This window comes from Physeter macrocephalus, chromosome 14 (genome assembly GCF_002837175.3).
Source record: "Physeter macrocephalus isolate SW-GA chromosome 14, ASM283717v5, whole genome shotgun sequence".
Lineage (NCBI taxonomy): Eukaryota > Metazoa > Chordata > Mammalia > Artiodactyla > Physeteridae > Physeter > Physeter macrocephalus.
This window is the reverse complement of record NC_041227.1, coordinates 24,130,660-24,157,368: the sequence shown is the minus strand read 5'-3', so window position 1 is coordinate 24,157,368 and position 26,709 is coordinate 24,130,660. Positions and strand designations below refer to the sequence as shown.

Genomic DNA, 26,709 nt, shown 5'->3' with positions numbered 1-26,709 from the left:
CCCGGACCGGGGCACGAACCCGTGTCCCCTGCATCGGCAGGCGGACTCTCAACCACTGCGCCACCAGGGAAGCCTGGTGATTCTATTTTTAATTTTTTTGTGAACTGCCTTACTGTTTTCCACAGTGGCTGTACCTACCTTCCCACTGATAGTGCACAAGCGTTCCAGTTTCTCTACATCCTCATCCACACTTACCGTTTCTGGTTGTTGTTTTTTTTTTTTTTTGGTGATAGCCATCCTAATGGGTGTGAAGTGGTATCTCACTGTAGTTTTGATTTGCACTTCCGTAATGATCAGTAATGCTGAAACACTCTTGTGATGGTCAAGGGTGGGATTTCTCATCTCCCACATCATCTGATACAACAGCCTTAATTCTGTCCCCATTGTACAGATGGAGAGACTGAGAGGGCTGGGTCTTGCCCAAGGTCACACTCGGGTCAGGGGCAGAGCTTGACTTGAAGCCAGGAAGCTGAGTCATGCACGGGCATCAGACTGCCTGGGGTTGAATCCTAGTGCTGCCATTTGCTGGCTGTGACTTCTGGCAAGTCATTTTTTTTTTTTTGCTTGGGGACTTCATTGTCCCCATCTGTGAAATGGGGCCTCATGGGGCTGCTATGAGGGTGCCTGGGTACCCAGCACGTGATTGATAATTGCTAACTGAGCTTCAGACATCAAACCCTAGCCCACCCTCACTTTTTGGGGCCAAAGGACACTCAGACTTGGGCAGGGGCATGAAGAATAAACTTTAATATCTCTCCGGGTGGGGCCTCTAGTTAGGCTGCTCTCTGGGTGGAGTCACAGAGCCGTGCACACGCACTCGGTATAGGCAGGTGAAGCGTGGGTTCCCCCAGTTGCTCGATATCTTCACCTTGACTGCTCCAAAAGTCCTGGGAGGGTGGTTCTAGAAAAGAGTCACAGACAGGAGTCAGCTTGCCATAGGCCCCCACCCGGCCTGTCCAGAGGAGTGTTTGGGAGAGGAAGGGAACCCTCCATTTCCTCAGGTGGGGAAACTGAAGTTCAGAGAGCAGAATGTCCCAAAGCCACACAGTAAGTTGCTACTCAGGGGCTGGGATGGAAGGGGATGAGGCCAGAGGACAGATAGACTGTGATGAGGAATGCGTCCCAGCACAGCACATACGTGCTCCGGGACCCTGGGCAAACCACGCCCTCTCTGGGCTTCAGTTCCCCGTCTGTAAGAGGGAGGGGTAATATCTGCTTCTCAGGGTTGCCGTAAGCATGAAATGAGATCTTGGGGCCAGATGGCTTACTGGCACCTGGCACACAGTAGGTGCTCTGTAAGTGCTTCCCCCTCCCCTTTTTGCACCCTCCCCAGAGGGGATGGAGCCCAGTGCAAAAGGGGGCCTTGGCCTGTGAGATCTCACAGGATGGTCTCCACCTCCCAGGGAATTACACCAGGGGAAACTGAGGCCCAGAGAGAAAGGGAATGGCCTGAGATCACACAGAACTTTTGGTTGGGTCAGGATTTGGGTCAGGGTCAGCCTGATTCCCAAGCCTAGACATTCCACTGAGTCTCAGGGCCATTCCAGCAGCCACCCTCTGGTCCTGCTTCTGTCCCCAACTCCCGCCCCTCCAGGCCTCAGTTTCCCCACCTGTGGTTGGACCAGATGCTGATCATGTGGCCCCCCCAGGATGGAGACACTAAGTTTGAGGCCAGCAACCCTGGCCTGACGGGCCCCACCTGCTCAACACCTGCTGTCCCTGGGAGGGATCCTGGGCAGGTCCAGGAAATGGAAGCGAATAGGTCTCCTCAGGGTCATACTCTAGGCCCTGGGCAGTAGCTCTCTCACTCTGGGCCTCAGTTTCCTCATCTGTCAATGGGTTAGTGACAACTGTGCACCTCCTCGGGCTGCTGGGAGATGAAGTGGGGTCCCCTGGGTAAAGCCCTGCACAGGGCTGTGTGTTCATTAGGTGCTCAACATGGGCAGCTTTTCTCAGGTACCTGGAGCTGGAACATCTGAATGATGTTTTCTGGCTGAAACTGGAACGCCCCCAGGAACACCTCCTCCTTTGGGGAAACTTCCATGCCCTGGAAAATCAGAACCAAGGAGAAAGTGTCAGGCACAGGTAGGACCTCTAGGGGGGCTGCCTTCTCCCAGCCGAGACTTGCACACCTCCCAGGATGGAGAGCTCCCTACCTCTTTGGGCACCGTTCCACTGTAGCACAGAGTAATGAATAGGAAAGAGCATTGGACTGGGAGTCAGAAGGTTAGGGGTCCACTTCTAACTCTGCCATTGACTTGTAGGGTTTGATGTTTCCCTGCCCTTTCTCTGAATCTCCAGTTTTCTTATCCGTAAAACGGGGGCTTAATGGTCTCTGAAGACTAAATTGGCTCTGAAAAGCTTGGGTTGAAATAAAGTACTGTTTACCCCCTTTCCTTGAAGGCTGTGATCTGACCCCAACCCTGGCCATTCCCAGCCTTAAGGCTGGCTTAAGGAAGCCAGGCTTCCTTAGCCCCTGCAGGCTTCAGGAATTGTGCAGACAGTTTACCGCAGTGCCTGGAATACTGCCATTATGAGCTGTCCCCTCCCTCAGTTAAGCATAGCTCCCAGCCAGGGCGTGCTCACGTAGATGACGAAGTCCTTGGGGGCAGTGTCCAGGCTGCCTGACAGTGAGATGGTCTTGGGGATGTGCTGCAGTGTCAGGTTGGACAGGTAGACCTTCTGGGCCAGTTGGATGGTCACCTGGCCTCTGTCACCCGAGAAGGCCCAGCAGTTGCCAGGTGTCACGTTGGGCTAGAAGTGGCAGATGCAATGAGGGCTTTGCTGGGTGGGTGGGTGGGTGAGAGCAGATTCCTCATCCCACCCTGGCTCGCCTAGACCTCCTCGGCCCTCCTGGATGAGCCAGATCCTTCCTGCCTACAAGTAGCTTGGCTCGAGTACCACCAACAGCAGGAAGTTTCCCTGACTGTAGGTAGCAAGGATGAGCTGGGGGAGGGGCCCTTTCCTGTGCCAAAGCAGGCTGTCCTTGCCCCTGTGCCTGCCCCCGACTCCTGCCTAGCCCCCCGGGGGTCCCTGCTGTCTGCACTCGCCTCTTGCCCTTGCTGACTTCTCCCCAGAGCACCCCCCTCGCCCCATCAGTTGCCCCCTTTCTCTGTCTCTGCACCCCGCTCTCTTGTTCCTACCCCTACCCCTGCCCCAGGCCCCCACCCCCTGCACTCTCACTCCAACCTCTGCCTTCAGTTCCTGCCCCCAGGCCCCTGACCACACCCCTGCCACTCTCCCCAAGTCCTGCCATTCCTCCTGCCTCAAGGATCACGTCCGGGGGCTGTGCATAGTTCCACAGCCGGATCCAGTTCCAGTAAGAGCGAGCCTTGTCGTGGTTGTATGTGGCTGACGTTTGCTCATAGTCGATGGAGGCCCCTGTATGGGAGGTGATGGTGCAGGGTTGGTGGGGGGGGTGTCTCAGCTGAGCAGCCCTGGCTTCTGCCTGGTGGAGGGGAGACTCACTATGTGCCGGGGGAGCATTTTGGAAGAGTCACTGGTGCTCTCTGGACTTCAGTGTTCTCCTCTGGGAAATGGGAGTAATAATAGTAACAGTAATAGTAGTAATGATAGCATCCATTTCATAGGGTTGTTGTGAGGTTACAAGGAGTTAATACACCAAACTGTTTTCCCAGCAGCACCTGGTGCGAAGTAAGGTGCTTGCTCACTTACGTCAGCCTAGTTACTATAACCTAGTTATTATTACTATGGCCGTGATTATACCCATTTCACAGAGGAAGAAACTCCGGGCCTGAGAAGTTAGACTGATGCCTTCTGACCCTACATCTCCTTGGGCCTGGGGGTGCCTGCGTGAGCTGGTACTGTCTGCACAGGGCAGTCCGCCCTGCCGGCCCACCTCCCCGCCTTCCACGCAGCCCCTCACAGGGGCACCTTTCACGTCGGTTCCCTCAGTCTGGAATGCTTTTCCCTCCTCACCAGGTCTCAACCCAGCGTCCTCCTTCCCACCCCTCTACTGCAGCCACTGGCTTTATTTTTCTAAGGCACGATTCCCAACTGTAATTGGGCCCGTGGTCAGTCTCCCCAGCCGGGCAGGGACAGCTCTGCTGACCCCTGGGTTTGGAGGATGATGGGTGGGGGAGGGGTGGGGAAGGGCCCTCCCTCCCCACCTCAGCTGCCATGGGAGAAAACGGAAAGCTGTAGCAAGGAGACCACTGGGAGGCAGAGGTTAGCTCTGAGGACAAACTTCCCAGTAGCAGAGTGTGCCCCAGACCAGAACTGAAATCTACCCTCTGAAGGGTTTCTGAGGAAACTGGAGGTGGGCCGATTGGTGGGGCAAGGTGCGGGGTGGGGGGGAGGGGGGCGGGGGGAGGCACTCACCTATCGACTTCAGGGCAAAGTCTGGCTTTTCAATGTAATCTCCTTGGATCATCTTCATTATTTTCTGGGCCATTTTTTGCTGAGAAGGCAGAAAACCCAAGCTGTGCACTGGTGCGTTCTTACGGATCATGGTCCACAGGCGTGTTCACACCAGGTGATGTGTGCCTTCAGGACTCCCTCTTGTCCCTACCTGCTTGCCCCTGCGTGGTCCACACACAGGGCTGCCCGGTGCTATGCTGTGAGGAAGCCCAGGGCCAGCCCTATCCCACCCATGGAGTTACTTCCTATTTTCACACCCACTGTGATGGGATGTCACACACGCAGGACCAGGAGTCTCAGTGAAGTTAAGGGCAGGGGACCTGGAGTCAGACAGACCTTTCCTGCTAAGGGCCCTTGGGCTATTTACCGCCCCCTGAGTCTCGATTTTCTTGTCTGTAAGATGGGCTGATAATCGCTTCCACCTCCTACCTTTGCAAGGATCAGAGCTGAGACTCATAAAGCCGCTACTATATGCCAGGACTGTCTTTGGCTTCACATATGGTCACTCTTATGCCTTCACAGCAACCCTAGGACGTATGTACTATTATCATCCCCATTTTAAGGAGGAGAACCCTGAGGCACAAAAGGGTAACTTGTCCAGGGTCACACAGCTGTTAAGAGGCAGACCCGGAAGCTTTGGTTCCAGAGTTCAGGCTCTTAACCACTATGCTCTGTTGCCAGAGAAAGACCTGCAAAGCATTTAGCACAGTTTGGTGCTCAGTAATCACCGGCTATTATTTTGTTAGACTCTTCACAGCTGTGGCAGATTGTATTTTCGAAAAATGGCTGCAAAAATGTCTCCTGTTCCCCGCTCTTCCTTCAGTGTGGCTTTGACACCCTTCTCATGGAGACGCGGGACTTCAGTTCCCTCCCCATCGGTCTGGATGGACCTGTGACTATGGCAGGAGTGATGCTGTACGACTTGTGGGCTCAGTCCTAAAAGGTGAACCGCCTGCTTCTTTGGGGACGCTCACTCTTGAAAGCCAGTTGCCCTGCTGTGAGGAAGCCCGTGCCATACGAAGGGACCACCTATGGGTGCTTTAGTCAACAGCCCTGAGTTCCCAGCCGACAGCCAGCATCAATCTCCAGACAAGTGAGTAAGATTCCTCCAGATGATTCCAGACCCAGCTATTGGGTCACCCCTAGCCTTCAAGTCTTCCCAGCTGAGGCCCCAGACATCATGAAGCAGTGACAAACCATCCCCGCTGTGTCCTGTCTGAATTCCTGACCCACAGAATCTCTGAACATAATAAAATGGTAGTTTTGCACCACTATGTTTTAGGATGGTTTGTCATGCAGCAGTGGTAACTAGGATAATAGCTAGAGTGTTACAGGGCAGTGATTATTACTCTATTTTGTTGATGTGGAAACTGAGGCACAGAGAGGTAAGAAGCTGACCTCCAAAAGGTAAGAAAAGATATTGCTCATAAAAAGATTAAAAAAGAAAAGATATTGCATCTATAAAATAAGAATAGGAAAATAAGACTAGGAAAAGGAGCACCGAGAGAACAAAGAGAAAACCATTACGAATTCAGAATACATTAGCAGAAATGAAAAACTCAGTAGAAGTTTTGGTAGATAAAGCTGACAATGTTTTCTCAACTGTAGAGCAAAAAGATAAAGAGAGGAAAATGGGGTGAAAAGAAAAAATTCCCAGAGGATTTTTAGTTTAGGAGTTTGACATCCACATAATAAGGAGTTTCAAAAATGAGAATAGAGCAACCAGGGCCAGGGGGAAATCTTCAATTTAATCACATGATTAAAGAACATTTCTTTTTTTTTTTTAATTGAAGTATAGTTTATTTACATTGTTATGTTAAATTCTGGTGTACAGCAAAATGATTCAGGTATACACATCTATATATTTTTCAAATTCTTTTCTATTATAGGAAAAGATGTTGAATATAGTTCCCTGTGCTATACAGTAGGATCTTGTTGTGAATCTATTTCATATATAGTAGTGTGTATATGTTAATCCCAAACTCCCCCTCTAATTTATCTCTCCCCCCTTTCCCCTTTGGCAACCATAAGTTTGTTTTCTATGTCTATGAGTCTGTTTCTGTTTTGCAAATAAGTCCATTTTTATCATATTTTAAATTCCACATACAAGTGATATAATACGATATTTGTCTTTCTTAAAGAACATTTCTTAGGACTAAAGAACACGTTTCCAAATTAAAAGGGTTCCAAGTGTGGCCAGCCCATAGGCACATTATTATGACATTTCAGATATAAGGTAAGATGTAGGGCTTCTAGGTAAGATGTAGTAAGTTACAGAGAACCAATGGTCCCACTAAAAACAACTAGAGGGCTTCCCTGGTGGCGCAGTGGTTGAGAGTCCGCCTGCCGATGCAGGGGACACGGGTTATGCAGGGGACACGGGTTCGTGCCCCGGTCCGGGAAGATCCCACATGCCGCGGAGCGGCTGGGCCCGTGAGCCATGGCCGCTGAGCCTGCGTGTCCGGAGCCTGTGCTCCGCAACGGGAGGGGCCACAACAGTGAGAGGCCCGCGTACCGCAAAAAAACAAACGAACAAACAAACAAAAAAACCTAGAAAAAGCCAGATAGTTTACTAAATCATATTTTAAAACCATCACTGAGCTATGAAAAAACAGGAACAGAGGGACTAAAATTCTAGAGAGGGGACAACCACTCTAAAATGTGCTGACATTCTTAAAAAAATCCCTGGGGCATTTGATGATTCTGGGCATGGGTTGATGATCTGAGTTTAGGTCAGACAAGAAGCTGCTACCGGTAAAAGAGAAAGTAGCAAAGTTTGTAACAGTTACATACAGTGGGTGAGACAAAATTGGAGATTTGAGGAGCCTTGACCATGACCATGAGGAGTGGGGCATCAAACAAAGAGAGGTCAGGTGTTTGGGGGCAGAATGGCCAGCATCTCACCTCATCTGACATGGCTTCCATCTTCTGGAGTTTGGCAATGAGCTGATTCAAGTTACCTCGGAGGTCCTGGATTTCCCCAGCATGATGTCGCACCTTTTCTTGGTACATCCTTAGGAGGAAGGAGTGAGAATATGGACTGACCAATTTGTGATGCTGCTGCTATTACCCTCAGCTTCTACCTTTGCCAGTCAGCCCACAAAGAACTAGCTTCATATTTTTCCACTCTCATGGGCCCATCCCTGAACCTACCCAGAAAGTTCTTATCTCTAAAATATTACTCATGCTCTTCCTTCTGCTTGGACTATCCAACTATCCTTAAACCCAGCTCATTCCTTCTAAATATTTGAGTGTTTTATCTGCATTTAAGGATGCTGCCACCAGGTGGTATCTTGTTGGTTAAAATTTCTTATTTGCTGAGCACTAACTATGGGCCAGGAACTATTCAAGACAGTTTACATCTTCTTTAATACCCATAATTACCTAGAACAAGGTGGATGTTATACGTTACTCATAAATGGGGAATCAAAGGCCCAGAGATGTGAAGTGACTTGCATAAGTTTAGCCAGGTAGGAAGTATGGAAGCTGGGATTTAAACCCAGGTTTTCTGGCAGAGCCCACATTCTTAGCCAATACATCTCAGGTCCTGGCTATAGCTCTGATTTTTAGGTGACAATAGGACTATTTAGCAGATTCTTCTTACCTCAAGCTCTTCAGTGGACTATTTATGCTGTCATCCTGGTGGGGTGTTGAGGAAAGCAAGGGATCTTCTTCAGATGGCGTAACCTGGGCCCAATAGAGTTTCATCCATCCATCCTCCCGCAACCATAAATCCATCCACTCATCCACTTTCCTATTTATTCTTCCACCCTCCGACCCACCCATCCACCTGCCATCCATTCAAAATCCAATTTACCTTTCTTTTTATTCATCCATCCACATATACTTCCATCCACCCTTTCCCATCCATCTGCTCCTCCATTTATCCAATCTTCCTTATCCATCTACCCTCCTATCCATCTTCCTTCCCTTATCCATTGACCCTCTCATCAATCCATGCACGCATGCTTCCCTCTACCCTCCCATCTATCTACCATCCCACTCAACTATCCATTCATCCATCCATCCATTTACTCACCCTATCCCATCTGCCCTCCCATCCATCCACTCTCTCATCTGTACACTCTTCCATTCATCCATCCATTTTCCCCCCATTCCTACATCCATTACTTCCATCCCCTAACCATTCACATTCCCATCTGGCCGTCTAGACATCCAGCATTGATCGTGTCCACCCTGTGCCTGGCATTGAGATGGACATTGCTAGAATGAATCAGACCTGGCTCTGCCTTCAAGGACTCCCAATACAGTTGGGGAAATAGTTATGATTACAAAAAATTGCATTTATGTTTACAGAAAATTGTGGGAGAGGGGAATGTGACTACCTCTGCTTAGGTGTTCCTGGAGGAGGTGACATTTTAGCTGGGTCTTGAAGCATATATATGATGAAGTTCATGAAGGGAGAAGAGGAGAGGGAAGGACAGGCCCATCAGATCCCCTTTCTCTCTAGGGCTCTTTGCTGTCCTTAGACAGGGAACTCTGACCATTGATTACCTCCTCCTTCTTCCAGGAACCACAAAGCAAATGGTCTCATCTCAATTTAGCAGAAGAACAAACTGCCTTGACTAGAGAGAGAAATGTGTTCCTTGGCCTCACCATTCCACTCTAGGTGGGGGCCTTGATAAAGAAGAGATGGGTCACTTCTGGGAATGATTGAAAGGAGAGGCATCCTGGAGGAGGAACTATGCATCTGGTCCTCAAAAGTCACATTTTGACAGGAGAAATGGGTTCCAGGTGGGTGGCATGGCAAAGGCAGAGATTTGGAGCCGGAATGAGTCAGGAACTGAGTAGGGTCCAGATGTGGCAAGAGTGAAAGGAGCTTATGAAGGTGACATTGACTGGCTGGGGTAAGGCCAGTCAGTGGTGGGGCCTGAAGAGAGCACACACTTACCTTCCAGACTTCCATTTTGGACGGCAAGTGCATAGAAAGCATCCAGAATCCTGTGGGGACGGGGAATGAGAATGAGCCATTTAAGATGAAAGGTTAAGAGCTCTGGAGTGAAGCCATCTGGATTCAAATCCCAGCCTTGCCACTTACTAGCATTTGGGAGAAGTTTCTTAATCTCTCTACACTTCAGTTTCCTCCTCTGTAAAATGGGAATAGCAGTAATATCCACTTCATGATTGAATGATATCATATATGCAAAGTGTCTCACATAAACCAAATAATCTGTCTCCTTTCCCTCTCCTGTCTCAATCTTACTGGGGATAATTGGCAAAGAGAAGAAAAGGGGGTGTGGTCTCCCCTGCATTTTATGATATCTGTGCTGCCTGAAATCTCATTATTCAAGCCATTATTAAAAGCTTGTAAAACCCATTGTTTGTTCATGATAAAACACTCAACAAACCAGGAATAGAATGGAACTTCCTCAGTTTGAAAAAAGCCATTTATGAAAACCCACAGTTAACATAATACTTAGTGGTGAAAGATTGGAGGTCTGCTCTTGCCATTTTTCTTTCTTTCTTTCTTTCTTTCTTTCTTTCTTCCTCCCTTCTCTCTCTTTCTTCCTCCCTCCCTCCCTTCCTTCCTTCCTTCCTTCCTTCCTTCCTTCCTTCCTTCCTTCCTTCCTCCCTTTCTTTTGACAGCACCATGCAACTTGTGGGATCTTAGTTCCCAGACCAGGGATAGAACCCGGGCCCTGGCAGTGAAACCAATGAGTCCTAACCACTGGACCACCAGGGAATTCCCTGCTCTTGCCATTTCTATTTAACATTATCCTGGAGATTATAGCCAGGTCAATTAGTCAAGAAAAAGAAATAAAAGGCAGATGACATGATGTTGCATATAGAGATCCTAAAGTATACAAGACCGGGTGTCTTGCCCAGTGTCAGCAGTAACACATGAATTTGGCAAGGTTGCAGGATACAAGATCAGTACACAAAAATCAATTGTACAGTTGATCCTTGACAACAAGGGGTTGAACTGTGGAGTTCACTTACACACAGATTTTTTTCAATAAATATACCATCGGCTCTCCATGTTGGGGGGTTTCACATCTGCAGATTCAACCAACTGCTGATCTAAATTTCCATCTGCAATTGGTCAAATCTGGGGATGCAAAACCTGCAAGTAAGGAGGGCTGACTGTATTTATTGTACCACATGATTTTATATAGGGAATTTGAGCATCTGCAGACTTTGGTATATACAGGGGTTCCTGGAACCAGTCCCCCTGAGGATACTGTATTTCTAAACACTAGCAATGAACAATCTGAAAATGACATTAAGAAAACAATTCCATTTATAACAGAATGTCAAAGAATAAAATACTTAGGGATAAATTCAACAAAAGAAGTACAAAATTTGCACTCTGAAAACTACGAAACATCATTGAAAGAATTAAAGGAGGCATAGAGTTATTCATCAATAATGGAAAGACAGCCCAATGTTCATGGATTGGAAGACTTAACATTGTTCAGGTGACACCACTCCCCAGATTCATGTGTGGATCAATGCAAACCCTATCAAAATCCCAATGGCCTCTTTTGTAGAAATGGAAAAGTTGATCCTAAAATTCATATTGTAATGTAAGGGACCCATAATAGCCAAAGCAATCTTAAAAAGAACAAAGTTGGAGGACTTGCACTTCTAGATTTCAAAACTTACTGTAAAGCAACCAATCCAGGGTAGTACTAGCAAACAGATAGACATATAGGTCAATAGCATAGACTTGAGAGTACAGAAATAAACCCTCATATTTATGGTCAATTGATTTTCAGTAAGGGTACCAGGCAATTTAATGGGGAAAAGAATAGTCTTTTCAATTAATGGTACTGGAACAATTGTATATCTACATTCAAAAGAATAAGGTTGGACCCTTACCTCACACCATATACAAAAATTAATGAAAAAATGAACCATGGACCTAAATGTAAGGGCTAAAACTATAAAAATTTTAGAAGAAAATATGGGAGTAAATCCTCATCACTTTGGGCTAGACAATGGTTTCTTAGATATGACACCAAAAGCACATATCACAAAAGAAAACACAGATAAATTGGACTTAATCAAAATTTACAATTGGCCTTAATCAAAGGACTTTATCGAGAAAGACAACCCACAGAATAAGAGAAAATATTTGCAAATCATATATCTGATAAGGGACTTGTATCCTGACTATATAAGGAATTTTTAGAACTCAATAATAAAAAGTCAAACAATCCAATTTAAAAATGGGCAAAGATCTGAATGGACCTTTCTCCAAAGATGATATACAAATGGCCAATAAGCACAAGGAAAGATGCTTAACATCATTAGTCATTAGGGACATGAAATAAGAACCATAATGAGATATCACTTCACATGACCTAGGATGGCTGATAAAAGACAGACAATAATGATTGGAAGGGAGATTGGCTCAGTGCTTCGTGTCCACTTAGAGGAGTGGGATAGGGAGGGTGGGAGGGAGACGCAAGAGGGAGGAGATATGGGGATGTATGTATATGTATTGCTGATCCACTTTGTTATACAGCAGAAACTAACACACCATTGTAAAGCAATTATACTCCAATAAAGATGTTAAAAAAAAATAATGATTGGAACCCTCCCACATTGCTGGTGGGAATGTAAATGGTGCAGCCATTTGGAAGAGAAGTTTGGCAATTCCTCAGATAGTTAGAGTAATCCAGCAATTCTACACCTAGGTATAAACCCAATAAAATTGAAAACATGTGTCCATGCAAAAATATTAAAGGAATGTTCATAGCAACTTTATTAATAACAGCCAAAAAGGTAGAAACAACCCTAATATCTATCAGTTGATGGATGGATAAACAAAATGTGGCTTACCCACACAATGGATTTTCAGCCACAAAAAGGAATGAAATCCTTAACGTATGCTACCAAATGGATGAACTTTGAAAACACTGTAAGTGAAAGGAACCAAAAGACAACAACATATTGTATGATTCTATTTATATCAAATGTCCAGAATAGGCAAATCCATAGAGTCATAAAATAGATTAGTGGTTGCCCAGGTCGAAGGGGAGGGGACATGGGGAATGACTGCCAGGGACTGGGAAGTTTCTTTCGGGGGCAGTGAAAATACTGGAATTTGTTAGTAGTGATGGGTGCACTACTTTGTGAATATACTAAAAACTGCTGTATTATACACTTAAAAATGGGGTGATCTATGGTATGTCAAGTACGCCTTAATAAAGCTATTTAAAAGAATCTTATCTGTTGGGTTATGTTGCCTAGGACTTTCTAATTTCCTAGAAAATTCTCCCCCAGCTCCAAACCCCGTGGTGCCCTTAAGTGGAAGGAGGAGATTCCTTTGCTTGAAAAAGCAAAGCTGTGATGCGGAGGTGGTGGTGGTGTCTGGTAGGAAGCCATAGAGACCCAGAGAGAGAGAGAGAGAAATGATTATCATAACATGGTCTGGGGAGAGCTTTACAGTTTTCAAAGTTTTTCTTAGCTTTCAAAAAATTTTCTTGGTCACTGTTTCATTTAATCTTCTGAGCAACACTGATTAGACAGATGAGGAAACTGAGGCTCCTAGAGGGGCAGTGTCTGACCCAGTGTCACATAGTCAGTGCCAGAACCCTCACTCTTTCCCTTCCCAGGATGGGCAAGAGCCCAGGGATACCTCCACCTGGGATGGGGCAGGGCTCTGGACACGCACCAAAAGCACAGAGGATCAGAACACCTGTCTTTTCCATGAGCTTGTGGAGGAACAGCTTGCATCTGGAAGACAGAGAAGCAGTGGTCAAGGCGAGGTAGGGCTTTGCACAGCCTAGTAAGTCTTAACCTGGCTCTTTCCCTGTTCCCACCCCAAGAGACAGGTTCCTTTCTGGGCAATGACACTCTCTCCCTAATGCTGGCCATATTCTGTGGCTCCACAGCATCTCAGAGGAAAGAAAGCTCTTACCTCAGTATCTGGGGCCATCAGAGATCAACTCACAGTGGTCACCCATGTCCTTCTCACTCCCTCTCTCCATCTATATACTGTTTGTCCCCTCCCTTCTTCTCTCCTGGGAAATGCACTCTTCAGGGTTTCGTTCAAATGTCCCCTCTGCCTACAACCTCCAGAGTCAACACTCCCAGCCTGGCACTGTTTTTGGTGTCTGCCTGCCCCACCCAACTGGGAGCTCATGAGTGATGGAGGCCAGGTTGGGCCCAGAGTAGGCATTAAGGAAGCATTTAGAATATAAACTTTAAATGAATGAATGAGGTGGAAAACTCTTGCAGGAATTTAGAGGCATTTGCATGGGCAGGGAACGGAAAGGGAAAGAATGGGACAGGCATTGCAGGCAGGAAGAACAGCCTGTACAAAGGTATGGAGGTGGGAAGAGGAATAGTGGGTCCAGGGAGTGAGAATCCTAGCCTTGCTGGCCCAATGGATCCACAGCAGAAAGCGGAATAAGAGGAGCTTGGAAAGAAAGGGTGGGACAAGATTTCAGAGGGCTACAGGTTGAGGTGCTGGAGCGATTGGGGAGCCACACTGGGGTCTGGGGTGAGGCGATCCGATAAAAACCAGGTTTGACATAGCTTATCTGAGGGGAGGTCCAATCCAGTGATGGGGCTGCCATGGTCACCAGTGCACGGTTCCAGTCCCCATAACCCTCCGCTCACCTGCCCCTGCTTACCTGCAGGTGTTGAACAGAACCTGGTGGGCCTGAGTCCTCAGGAAGCAAGCCAGGCAGGTGATCCAGGCTGTGGAGAAGACAGGAAAGCAGTGAGTAGCTGCACCCTCATTCTTATCCTGCCACAACTCACAGGGGTGAGACCCTGTTGTTGGGAGACGCTCTCAATTTGCTATTCGAGCCCAGGACAGTCCTTTGCTCTACTTCTGGGTAAGCATCAGCTTAGAGTGAGTACTGGAACTATAGTAAACCCGCTAGCAACCGGCGGTTAATACACACTTAAAAGTGACTCAGGCACATGAAAAGTCTGAGATGTCCTTGCTAACGTCCATTGCCAGACACTGGGAGCTTCTCAGTAGAAGAGTCCTCGCTGGTTCATCCCCGGGTGCCTAGCATTGCCCTGCATTGGGGAGCTTGGCAAAAAGTAGGGGTTCCGGATGGCTGAATAGGTGGAAGGATGCATGGATAAATGGAAGATGGGGTAAGAGAGTGGCTTGGAAGATAGATGGATAGGAAGATGAATAAGAGGATGGGAGCGTGAGAGGGGGGTTAGAAGGATGGATGGGTTGATGACTTGGATGGATGCGAATATTAACAAATAAAGGTATGGGTGAATTGATGGATGACTCAGTGAATGGATTGGAGGGATGGATGAACTAATGGGATACACGGATATTCCAAAAGGTGGACATGTGAACAGATGGTTGGATAAATGACTGAGTGGATCAACAGTGGAAGTGTGGCTGGGTGAACATAGAAGACTGATCTTTAGGGTGTGGTCAGAGCCATGTCCTTGAAGTGAGGGTGAGTGGCATCGAACCATTCCCATGACTTCAGGGACCAGCCTGGTGGCAGAGCAGAAAAGGGCTGGCAGTTAGCTTCTCCTCCAAACAGCAAGTCTCTCTCCTAGTCCCTCTCTCCAACCGCCAAAGAGATCCTCGCTGGAATGACACCCGTGACACCTCTGAAGGGAAGACCTCCAGAGCTCAACCTGCAGCCCGACTTGAGGCTGGGCCCTCTTCCCAGGCCCATGTTGATGGCCAAGGCGGCTCTTCTGTGTATACGTACACATACATCCCAGCATGCACTGGGTCAGACCTGAGGCAATGATGCGGAAAGGCAACAGGGAGGCGTCACCTGCAGAGAGCACAGGGCTGTCATGTCACTGCCAGCCTCTGGGACATGGTGCCTGCAGACACGGGGGGCGCATCCCTGCCCCCTGCCCTGCCCCTCCCCTTGCTGGGTGACCCTGGGTTGTCCATTTGACATCTTTTAGCCTCAGCCCCTCACTGCCCACAAAGACCCTGGGATCCCCTCTCCCCACCCTTCTCACTTGTGTTTGACAAAGGCTCCTCTGTCGTCCTGCAGATGTTCCGGCCTCGTTGGATGATCCTGGCAACAACAAGATTCACAATTGCATTTTACAACTTACAGGGAATGTGGTGTCCCCATTTTCCAGATGGAGAAACTGAATTGCAGGAAAGTTTGCTCAAGACCATAGGACTGCGAATCAGGGAGAGACCCACGTCTGGCTGACCCCCGATGCAGGTCTCTTTCGAGGAAAGGACTCAGTTTGCTGTGGCAGTCTTCCAAAAGCCACTCCCTCCTCTTACTGGCAGAAGGCTGATTTTGGTCCCTTGTCCCCTTCTCCCCCGAATGATTTAGATGGTCCTGATTGGTCTCAGCCTCTTGTATTCTCAGTCTCCTTGCTGTTGGCACAAGGATGCGGAAGTCTGCAGGGGTGCGGTGTGGGGGTGGATACAGGGGTCTGGGACTTGGGGGAAAGGTTTTCTCATTGCTAAGCTGAGACCTACAGGATGCAATACCCACTCTCCTTCCACCCTATATGGCCATGCTTCTGTGTGACCCCTGGGACAGTGGTAGCCATCTTGTGACCATGAGAGGAGGCCAAAAGGGAGAGCAAAAAGATGGCAGGAGGGACTTCCCTGGTGGCGTAGTGGTGAAGAATCCGCCTGCTAACGCAGGGGACACGGGTTCGAGCCCTGGTCCAGGAAGATCCCACATGCCACGGAGCAGCTAAGCCTGTGTGCCACAACTACTGAGCCTGCACTCTAGAGCCCGCGAGCCACAACTACTGAGCCCACGGGCCGCAACTACTGAAGCCTGCCCGCCTAGAGCCTGTGCTCCGCAACAAGAGAAGCCACCGCAGTGAGAAGCCCGTGCACCGCAACGAAGAGCAGCCCCCGCTCGCCACAACTAGAAAAGCCCGCGCACTGCAACGAAGAGTAGCTCCCACTCGCCGCAACTAGAGAAAGCCCACGCGAAGCAACGAAGAGCCAGCACAGCCACAAATAAATAAATAAACTTAAAAAAAAAAAGATGGCAGGAACCTGCTTCTTGGCTGGCACTGCAGAACCTCAGCATTAATGTTCTCAGGAGCCACCCATATCTTGGGACCTTTGAATATGTGAGATAAACTTTCTTTATTCCTTTAAAAATTGTTTTAATTGAAATATAGTTGTACAATATTTTATAAGTTACAGGTGTACAATACAGTGATTCACAATTTTTAAAGGTTATAGTCCATTTATAGTTATTATAAAATATTAGCTATATTCCCTGTGTTGTATGTTTTTCTTTCTTTTCTTTTTTTAAAATTTTTATTGGAGCGTAGTTGCTTTACAATCTTGTGTTAGTTTCTACTGTACAGCAAAGTGAATCAGCTATACGAATACATATTTTCTTTATTTCTTAAGGTAATGGTCTCCAAACATCATTTTTTATTATACTCCCGATGTTATTTACATATATATATGTATAGCTATACATACACACACATATATATATATATATATATATATACAAGTGTGCTGATATATTATTTGCCCTTTCAAATGTACAAGCTTTATTTTTACCTTCCTGAGGAATATAAATTAAAAGAGGATGAGCTAAAGGAAAATACATACTGAAGTTCTAATAATTTTTCCCCTTACCCCAGTGAACTGTTTTGTATACCCTCTTGGGATATACACCTGTTCTGGGGGCCCAGAGGTAGGCATCATTTTGAGCTGGAATTTCCATCACCTGCAGCCAGAGTTCTCCTACAGATAAAGATGGCAGAGATGTGTGTTTTCTCACTTACTATCTGTCTCCCTCACGTGAGCTCCACAGGGGCAGGGACCACACCCATCTGGTGCAAGGCCGTGCTCCCAGCACTCTGCCCAGTGCCTGGCACACAGCAGGTGCTCAGTAAACACATGCTGAAAAGATAACCGCTCCACCACTTCCTGGCCGGGAGACTTTAGGAAAGCCACTGTCCAATCTCTCTGACCCCAGGTGCTGCATCTGTAGGCGCAGCTGGTAATGCCCGCTGGCTTCCAAGAAAAGGCTGAGGGGCAGCATTTTGTGAACTGTCAAGGGCTGGGCAGAGGGAGGGGATGCTGTCCTCACCTCCTGGGTCTGACTTCCCTGGGGACGTGGACCACATTTTCGCGTGGGTCACACGAGTCCGCAGGGCTCCTTGAGGACCGGGGCATCGATGTCCTTCTCTAGGATGGGGAATTGGTGGCAGGGCTCTCTGAGAGTCGGTGAGGAGGAAGTGGCTACTTCTGCTGCCACCTCCTAGCGTTCCCTGGACGGTGCCATGTGGAATCTTCCCTGGGCCAAGGGGAGCTGTTGGCACTGTGACCTCACAGAGCAGGTGGGGATGGTCAGCCCAGTCTCTAGCTTCGCCCTGGAACTTCCCCTTGGAGGAACCCATTTTGACCAACTTTCCACTTTAAAGATGGAGAAATTGAGGTCTCAAGAAAGCAAGGCCCATGCCAGGGACTCAGGGGCTAGACAGGGGAGAGACCTGGCATGCCAATATCCAGGCCATGCTTTTTCTTACTCCCAGGCCCCTTTCTGCCCCAAGCTTCCCACATTCTTAGGCTGTACACGAATATATTCTGTAATGCCGAGCTTCTCCCTGGTGTTTTGTATTTTACATAATACAAAACGATGTTTATGTCTTGTCTTAATAAAGTTCTACTTTTAACTGGTGAAAAAGAAAAGCATACAGAAGGGGAATGTCTGGATGTGGTTTTTCGGTCAGTCCTGACTGTGAAGAGCCTGTTTGGATTGTGGAGCTAAAAATGAATTCACTTCTTCCCCCTGGTGGCAGTTGCTCTAATTGCATGCTAAGTACCTTTGGTAAATAGAGTAACTGTCCTCCAAAGAGGCTCACATACTAAAACCTGAACATGTAAATATTTTAGATTATGTAAGGGGAACTGAAGTTTGCAGATGAGATTAAGGTTGCTAATCAGCTAACCTTGACATGGGAGAATATCCTAGATTATCCAAGTGGGCCCAGGGTAATGATAGGGGTCCTTATAAGTGTAAGAGGGAGGCAGAAGAGGAGAGAGATGACAGCATAAGGAGTCTAACTTGCTGGTTCTGAAGACGGAGGAAGGACCCATGAGCCAAGGAATGAAGGCCAGGAAGTGGATTCTCTTCTAGAGTTTCTAGAAAGGAACAAAGCCCTGCCAATACCTTGATTTTAGCCCAGGGAGACCCATTTTGGACTTCTGACATCCAAAACTGTTAAGGTAATAAATTTGTATTTTAAGTCACTAAGTTTGTGGTAATTTGTTATAGCAGCAATAGGAAACTAAGACAGTGCCCTGAAGAATATTTGGTGAAGGGGAAGCCCTGAAATGCCGCCACTGTCATTGTTACAAGGGCCTTTCATTGGTGCATTCATTTATTCATCGAACAAGTATTTATTAGGCACCTGCTATTTGTTAAGCACAGGGGTGAGCAGAAGCAGCTCCTATTCTCAGGGTGGAGGGTAAAGTGGCTGCAGAATAGCCTGCACGTAGCGGGTGCTCATGGAAAAGTGTTTGTCATTGCTGGTTGGGAGGTGGGACTGGTGAGAATCTCCCTCCTTTGTTTCTACTGGCTCTCACCCAATGTCCCCTGGTGCTTGAAATGTGGAGGAAGAGGAAGTGTTCATGCCGAGAGCAAACACTGAGAGTGGCTTTGGTCAATATTTGTGCTGATTCCCGCTGAGTCTGCTGTTCGCCTCGGCTACAGCGAAGACCAGGAGGGCTGGTCTTATGCATCAGTGGATAAACTGAGGCCAGAGGAAGGATATTAGGGAGAATGCAGCTGCCTCTGCTCATTCCTTTTTGCCTAAAGAATGGGGCAGTGGAGCATGGGCTAGGAGGCAGGGCTGGTCCAGGGGAACTCTGGTCTCTAAGGGGAGGGTCAGATGGTTTCTGCACTTCCTGTCAGCTCTGTGGGCACTAGTGGGGACCCAGCACGGCTGGGCCTGGACTCTGGGCCTGGTATATGGGCTGGTGTGGAATCAGTGGGAGCCATGGAGGGCTCTGGAGGGGGGGAAGGCCCTGGGGCCCCTTGTGTCTGTACCCCAGGTGAGCCATGCAGAGGAATGGAGGGGCCTTCCCTGCAGTTCTGCCATCACCTACTGTGCACACGTGTATGTACACACACAAACACATATGCATAACCCGAACGTCAGGAACCAGTCCACTATGCACACATATACATACACGTACAGACCCACAGACACACTCAGTATACTAAGCCCACTTAAACATACTGTACACAAAACTCCCCACACCTGCACTCATGTAAACAGGCATGTGACACCATAAACTAAGATGGCAACACGTCCATTTCATGTGCACACCCACACACAAACACTCACTTTCCTCTGATGCCAGTAATTATGACCTAGCACACGTGTGTCTGCATGACTACGCACACACAACCACACACAAATATAAGGACGCATATACCCCTCAGACGCGCATGTATAGAAAAAACCCATTCAGGGGCACACACAGTTCCTTGGGCCCCGTGTAGCCAAGGCGGAGGCTGGAGTTTGTAACGCGGAAAGAGCAGATGGGCTCAGTCCTCTGTGAGTGGGATGTGCCTTTGGAGAGAGGCTGAGTGTTAAGCAGCAGCACTGGGTCCTCCACACCCTCTCGTCTGCAGCCCTTTGAGTTCGGGTTCCATGTCTGATGAGGGCGAAGTATGTGACCAGGAACGGGGCTCAGTCGGTTGGGGCTCAGGTAGCCTCCTGCGCCTCCTCGAAGAGCTGGGTTTCCGCGTGGAGGCACAGGTGGAGAGGTCAGTCGTGCCCCTGGCTTTGGGCATCCCTTTCCTCCTGGGCCTGGCCCAGGGGCGATGAGGGGACCTCCCGGGGGCAGCCCTGCTTCTAGAGATCTGCTGATCTTTGAGGCCCCAAAGCTGCCCGGCCCCAGGGTCTTGCAATGGTTGGCAGCGGGCTTGCTACGTGGACGTGGCAGCCCCCCTGCACACGTGGGATCACACACTTTGCCAAAGGCCATGTTTGCAGGGAAAACACTTGCAACCACAAGCAAACCTGCCCCTCCCTGGATCCCCCACAGTGGGCCCTGTGTACCGGGGAGCCTCATAAAGCAGTTTCCACACCTGCCCCGGGCCGCAGAGGGCTTGGCTGAGACTGAGAATCCACGTACCCCGGGAACTGCCTGAGGTAGGAATGGAGATGGGGCTGGCACTCCTCCAGGGAGGAGCCTTGACTTTTCCATCTGTTTAGTGGGGATGCTACTTCCAAAAGCCTTCTGCAGAAGGGTCCATCCCTGGTCTTGCTGTGGGACACTGGGCAAGTGCCGCCTCACTGGGCCTTAAGCAGTGGCCCCCCGGTCCCGCCTGATTCCCTCTCCCCAAGTCCACCCAGCTGGGCTGGGTCGGGAGGGGCCAGGGGCCATGTGAGAGGCCTGCACTTGGGACAGGAGGCTGCCCTCAGTCTCCACATTTGGAAGTCTCTCCATCCTCCTTTGGCACAACTTGGGTCCTGCACCGGGTCCTAGTTTGCTGTGTGGCCCTAGGCAAGGCCATGTCTTCTCTGGGCCTCGGGGGCCGTTTCCAGACCAGATGCCCCCGTGGTTCCTGATGAAGCAGGCTGGGAAGGGGATTCTTCCCCGGGCAGAGATGCAAAGACTGATGTGTGGCAGGTCGTGAGCAGGGCTGAGATCGCCACTCGCGGCTCGTGACGTCCTGGCTGGGGTAGGTTTAAGCCGCCCAGGGTGGGACCGCTCTGGACAAGTTCCCTGATGCTTGTCCCCGCCCCAGCGTACAGATCCTGGGGGGCAGGGGCCAGCGCCGCCATGGCTCGGGCACGCGGGCTGGGCCTGCTGTTGGCGTTGCTGTTGCCTTTGGTCGGTGCCTCCAGGCGGACGCCGTGGTCAGACTCAACAAGGAAGTGCTACGCTACGGTAAGAGACGTGCCGCCAGGCTGTCCTGCGTGTGTCTCTGCATGAGCATGTGCTTGTGCGTCCATGTCTGCACGTGTGTGTACGATCCTAAGTGTACGCGTGCATCGATGAACTCAAAGCCCCACAGGGACCTGGATTTTCTCTCTTCTGCCGCTGTGTCCCTGGCCCCCAGACAGTGCTGCTCAACAAGTATCTATTAATGAATAAATACATGAATGCGTGAGTGGGAGTTACATGCCGTGCCCGGTGTGCACATGTGCTCCCGTGCCCAAGTGATGTGAGGATGGGTCGGTTTGAGGGGCTCCTTTTGCTCGTGTGCGTCTGGTATGAGTTTGAAAATCCATGGAGATGTGCCCACGTGTGTTGGGGAGGGTGCCTAACCGCTGGCCTGTGTGCCAGGGCCACGGTGCAGGCCTGAACGTGTGTACCGCTGTGGCTGTGCTCCCTGGGTGTATGTATGCCTGGGGGTCTGCATGCGCACGCGTGCTGGGGAGAGGCACATCTAGCGCTGCTGGGCTCACAGTGAGAACCAGCCCCTCTCTGGGCCCTTTTTGGGTGAGGCCTGTGTCCCATGTCTCTGTTCCCTCCTTCCAAGTCCTGTCCAGTCCTAGGGCAGAGGGCAAAATGAGGACATCTAGGCCCAGGAAGGGGCAAAAGCTGTCCACCAGCTGTCCCCGGGGAGGCTTTTGGGATCCCACCAAGGCTGGGTCAGCGGTGAGAGATCAGAAGCTCTTTTCCCCAAGGCCAGGCCAAACTCAGATAACAACGTGAGAGACTCAGGTCAGACAGTGGAGGGAACTTTCAGGGATCCCAGGCCACGAAGCAGCGAGGCAGTGGCTCAAGGAAGCTGCAGGGTCCCCGTGGGGCACACACAGCCTTCCGGAACGTTGCATCCGGGCAGATGGGCAGACAGTGAAAGGGGTCAGTGATCCGTGTTAGAGTGGCGCATGGATGACTGCATGCAGGGACAGGAGGCCTGCTGCCCTCTCCTGGCTGCCGCCCTCTGCTGTGCTGTGTGAGCGTCCTTTGTCCCCAGACAGCCCTCCCGGGTGCACCTGCCTGTTTGTTCTCAGCAGAAACAAACTGCCGGGAACACACTGCACACACCTCTTCCATGGCCGGGCTGGTGGCTTTTTACTCCCGTCCCATCCCGCAAGCCCCAGGGTTCAAGCCCGTGTCAGGGGAGCACTGTGGATGGAGTCCAGAGGTCTGGGTGTGAATCTCAGCTAGCTGCAGACGGTCGGGCAGGAGAGGGGCCTCTGGAGCATGGAGACCGCCACCTTTATGCTCTAGGGTCTGCGGAAACTGAGGCCCAGAGGGGTACAGGGACTCCCCAGGTCCCACAGCGAGTCTGAGGGAAGTTCGGGCCTCTGGGCTCTTCCTTTGATGCTCCCTTCCTGCACCTCAACCTCTCATTTTAATGCTGCTCATGTTTAATTGTTTAGTTAGCGCCTCTGTCAGCCCAGCAGCCCAGGTATGGGAGGAAGTCCAGGGCCTTGAGGGCCGGGTGCCTTGGCCCAGATCTGACTTCTCCTGGCCAGGATGCTCAGCGCTCGGAAAACTGGGCCTAATATTGTACTGACGTCATAGAATTTTGAGGCAAACTAAAGCCCGCAGAACAGTGCCTGGCACAGAAGAGCACTGTAGAAGTGCTAGCCATTATTACTACAAAAAACAAATAGCCGTGGGAGCTAACATTTACTGTGAACTGAGTCAGTCTTTACAAGGACCCCATGTGACGGGCACCATTCTAGTCATTGCAGGTGACTGCTAGGCGGGGGAAATGAGGCACGGGGCAGCCACACGGGTAGTGAGTAGCCGAGCTGGGATTTGCACCCAGAATCTGGGGGACTCCAGGGCCCTCAGCCTCCAGGTGAGGCGGTCCCCACCCCCTCCACGCAGGACTGGGAAATGCTCCTTCTGCCTGGGGGCTTGTGGAGGCTCCCGGGACGTCGGGTCTGCTCGGGTCCTTGCAAAAGGGCACAGGGTGTGACTGTTTTCAAGGAAAGGGTAGACACGTAGGGTTTGGAGAGGCAGAAGTGAGAGAGGCGGAGAGGCACGTCTGGAGGGGCCCGGTGGGGTCGTGCACCCCAGGCGGGCACATGGGGAGCCAAGTGGCCCCCCCACGCACCCGGGGACAAAGCCACCCCTTCCAATCTCTGAGTTCTCTCTGCCCAAGGTGTGGGGCGGATGGTGGGCAGTGTGATCTCTCTCAGTGGCTCCTGAGGACAGCCTGACCTCACCCTGCTCTGGCCCCTCAGTGGCTGAAGCCGGGAAAGCCCCTCTCCAGCGCGCCCTGCAGGTCACTGTCCCGCATTTCCTGGACTGGAGTGGAGGGGCGTTCCAGCCCACCAGGTGAGTGTTTCCCTCACCAGGTTAGATACTCCCACCCGCAGGCTGAGCGGGTACAAGAGGATTTACGAGATGGGACCAGGCATGGGGGCCTGGCGCCTCTTAATTAGTAGATTTCTACACCCAGGGGCCAAGACTGTGGCTCCTGGGTCCCCAGGGCTGGCAAGACCCTTGGCTACTTCCTCCAAAAGCCAGACACTGAATCTGGACACAGATCTGAGCCTAGTTTACCCCTAAAGCCCCCTGTAATGCAGAGAGGCTCAAAGGCAGAGGTAGGTGGGGGCACCTCAAACTCAGACACTTTTAGGGGCTGGGCTAATTGTGGGAACGCAGACTCATTATTGCCAGGACTCTGGATTTCCGAGAGAATCCATATATACATATGTGTGTGTGTGTGTATATATTATATATGTGTAAGAACTCATATATGAATATATGCATATATATGTTCTTATAAAGAGCCATATATATTTTCTGACTCTTGTTAGCAATAATTTTATTTCTTCATCATCATGATCGTCATCATCAACAGCAAACATGCAGTTTCTTCCTTCTTCATACGTAGCATTGTAAAATGGGTGCTACAATCTGCCTATGGTACAAAGTTTATAAATGCAGTACTCCGATACAAAGTTGAAGCCATTAAAAAGAGCTTAATAACAACTTCTTGGAGATACTTAAATCTGATCCGGGGTGTTGATGGAATCTGTGAAGAGATTTAGAAACAACACACAAACTGAAACATTTAGTAAACGATTCATTCCTTGGGGAGGAGTGAAAGCAGAACTTTTCATGTGCTGCTGAAGGGTTTTCTCAGTTGCTCCAAGCTGACTTTCTTTCTGCTATGATCTTTAAATAGTGCAAAGCATTGTGAGCTGCATCACTCTGTGCATTGTCATAGGAGATCCCAGAACCATATCTGTATATTTAAAATCTATCAAGTTTTGAATGATGGCAACTAATTAAAAGACATTTAAAACTTTCAAACACTGGGTAGGTGAAAAGACAGCTAGCGTGGAAGCCCCCTGTTTGAGACCTTAGGGTAGGGCTGGGCTGCCGCTCGTGGCGTGGCTGATAATGTGGTGACTGGGAACATCAGTACCCAACAACTGAGGATCCCTAAATGATTTGCAGTCTGGCCACGCAGAGGACATCATGTGGTTGTTTGAAAACAGCTCCAAGAGTCCTTGTTTGTAGATGTGGGAACACATCCAGAATGGTTGTCCAGTGAAAAGAAGCAGCTTCTAGGTCAGCCTGTGTCCTAAGGAGAGTCATGGAAAGATGTCACCCAAGTGCAAACAGTGAGAGTGTTTTGACGTGACTTTTAAAATTTATACCACTTTGTAGCGCTCCCCACAACTAACTACTGTGCAGGAAAAAAAATGACTTTCATTTAGGAAAGAAAAGAAATCTTAGGTTAGCTGGAGAGCGCTTAGCAGTCAGAACAGGCAGCTTTGAAGGGAGTGAGTTTCCCATTGCTGGAGGGCTACAGGCCAAAGCTGTTGACTAGAGGGAACTTCCGCCTTCTGTAGATCCCAAAGTCTTTCTTTCCCTACCTTCCCAGCTTTCCAGACCCCTGTCAGAAACTAAAATCCCTCCAAGACCCGAGTAATCATCCACCCAATTCATGCCCAATGCTGGGGTCCTCTCTGCATCTTTTCCCTACTGGTTGGTTGGCTAACCTTGGCTTGCATGCCCTCTGTGAAGGAGAACTCACTACTTCTTCCTCATCCCATAGTTCTAGTTGTCAGAATGTCCTTTATAAACACCAACAGTGTGGGTAGGCTCAGAGCACCCACCCAAGAGTTGATTCTGTGGTTTAAAGGGGGCCACCCTGTCACTTTGATTCCTACCCTGCAGGATTCAGATTCTGAATGTCCATGTGCCCCAGCTTCAGCTGAAATTTATTGCTGGTTTTGGAATACACTTGTTGGCAGCCACCAATTTTACTTTCAAGATCTTTCGGTGAGTGAACCTCCTCGTTGGGAGCGGGAGAATTTTCGAGAACTCTCTGAGGGCAGAGTGAGAGGAGGGCGTTTAGCAACTTCCAGGATCCCAACTCAGACCTTCTGACTCTCTGTCCAGCACCCTCTCTCCAGTGTCTTCTCTCCCAGCCTCCAGGGGGGAGGGAGACAGTGAGAGAATTTCTGAGAGTCCAGACCCTACTCAACAGCTATGCAACTGGGCAGAATCATTTCACTTCTCTGACCCTCAGTTTCCTCCTCTGTAAAAACAAAACAAAACGAAATGAAACTTTGCAGCATGGCTATGAAGGTTGCAGTGAATGGATTCATTACTGTGATTAAAATTACATTACCCCTTTCACAGTGCAAGGCACATAATAGATGCTCAATAAAAATCTTAGAATTATTTCTGTGCATCAGTCACTTTATATGCATTTAATTTTCAAACTTGGAGCTGGGCACTCTTATGTTAACTCCTCTGAGCTGACACTACCATTTTATGAGGGCTCACTGTGGGCCAGGCTCCAAGCAGGATGATTTCACATGATTGTCTCCTAGAAAACTCAGCACAGCAGCCCTGTGAGATAGGTACCACCAATCTTGTGTCCATTTTACAGAAGAAGAAACTGAGGCTCAGCATGGGGAATGACTGGCCCAGGGTGTCGCAGTAAGAGGGTACAGGGAGCCAGAGTTCATGGTCATCTGCCGCAATGTCTGTGACCCTGAGTGGAGTTTGGGAGTGCATCCGGCCTGCCCCAGGTGGGGCCACCTCATGTTGAGTGCAGGCCCTGCCTGTGTTAAATGGTCAGCAGGCTCTTGCCGGCGGGGAGGGCGGTGGTTGTGGGGTCTTGCATCAGTCAATGTGGGCTTACTGGGCAGTGCCACTGTGGCTCAGGACTGGTGTCCCTGCAGTGTCCCAGAGCCCCTGCATCTGATGCTACCCATGGCACTGCTGGCCGACACCCCTGTGAACCAGGGCTCCATCGGGACCCCCGTGGTCAGCATCTCTGGCTGCTTCTCTCTCTTCGACAAAGCCATCGTGCTTGATGGCCATAACAGGTGGGTGCCTGTTGGGGGCTGGGCTGCAGGATCCCAGACACCGAGGCCGTGGTGTCATTTCTTGAACTTTCTACTTCATCCAATCACCAAAACGGACCTGAGCACTGCACCCACCCGCCC

General features: G+C 49.6%; 1 protein-coding gene across 1 annotated transcript; it reads right to left on the bottom strand.

The window, feature by feature from the left end:
- Positions 1 to 727: 727 nt before the first annotated feature.
- On the bottom strand, positions 728 to 17,574 carry SUN5 (Sad1 and UNC84 domain containing 5). Its single transcript, XM_007122360.1, has 13 exons — positions 17,397 to 17,574; positions 15,319 to 15,377; positions 15,054 to 15,122; positions 13,989 to 14,055; positions 13,025 to 13,086; positions 9,293 to 9,342; positions 7,985 to 8,019; positions 7,285 to 7,393; positions 4,342 to 4,420; positions 3,266 to 3,381; positions 2,587 to 2,754; positions 1,961 to 2,047; positions 728 to 901 (listed from the first exon to the last, which is right to left on the bottom strand). The coding sequence occupies exons 1-13, from the start codon at positions 17,480 to 17,482 to the stop codon at positions 770 to 772; spliced, it is 1,119 nt and encodes a 372-aa protein (XP_007122422.1). The 5' UTR covers positions 17,483 to 17,574; the 3' UTR covers positions 728 to 769.
- Positions 17,575 to 26,709: the final 9,135 nt, after the last annotated feature.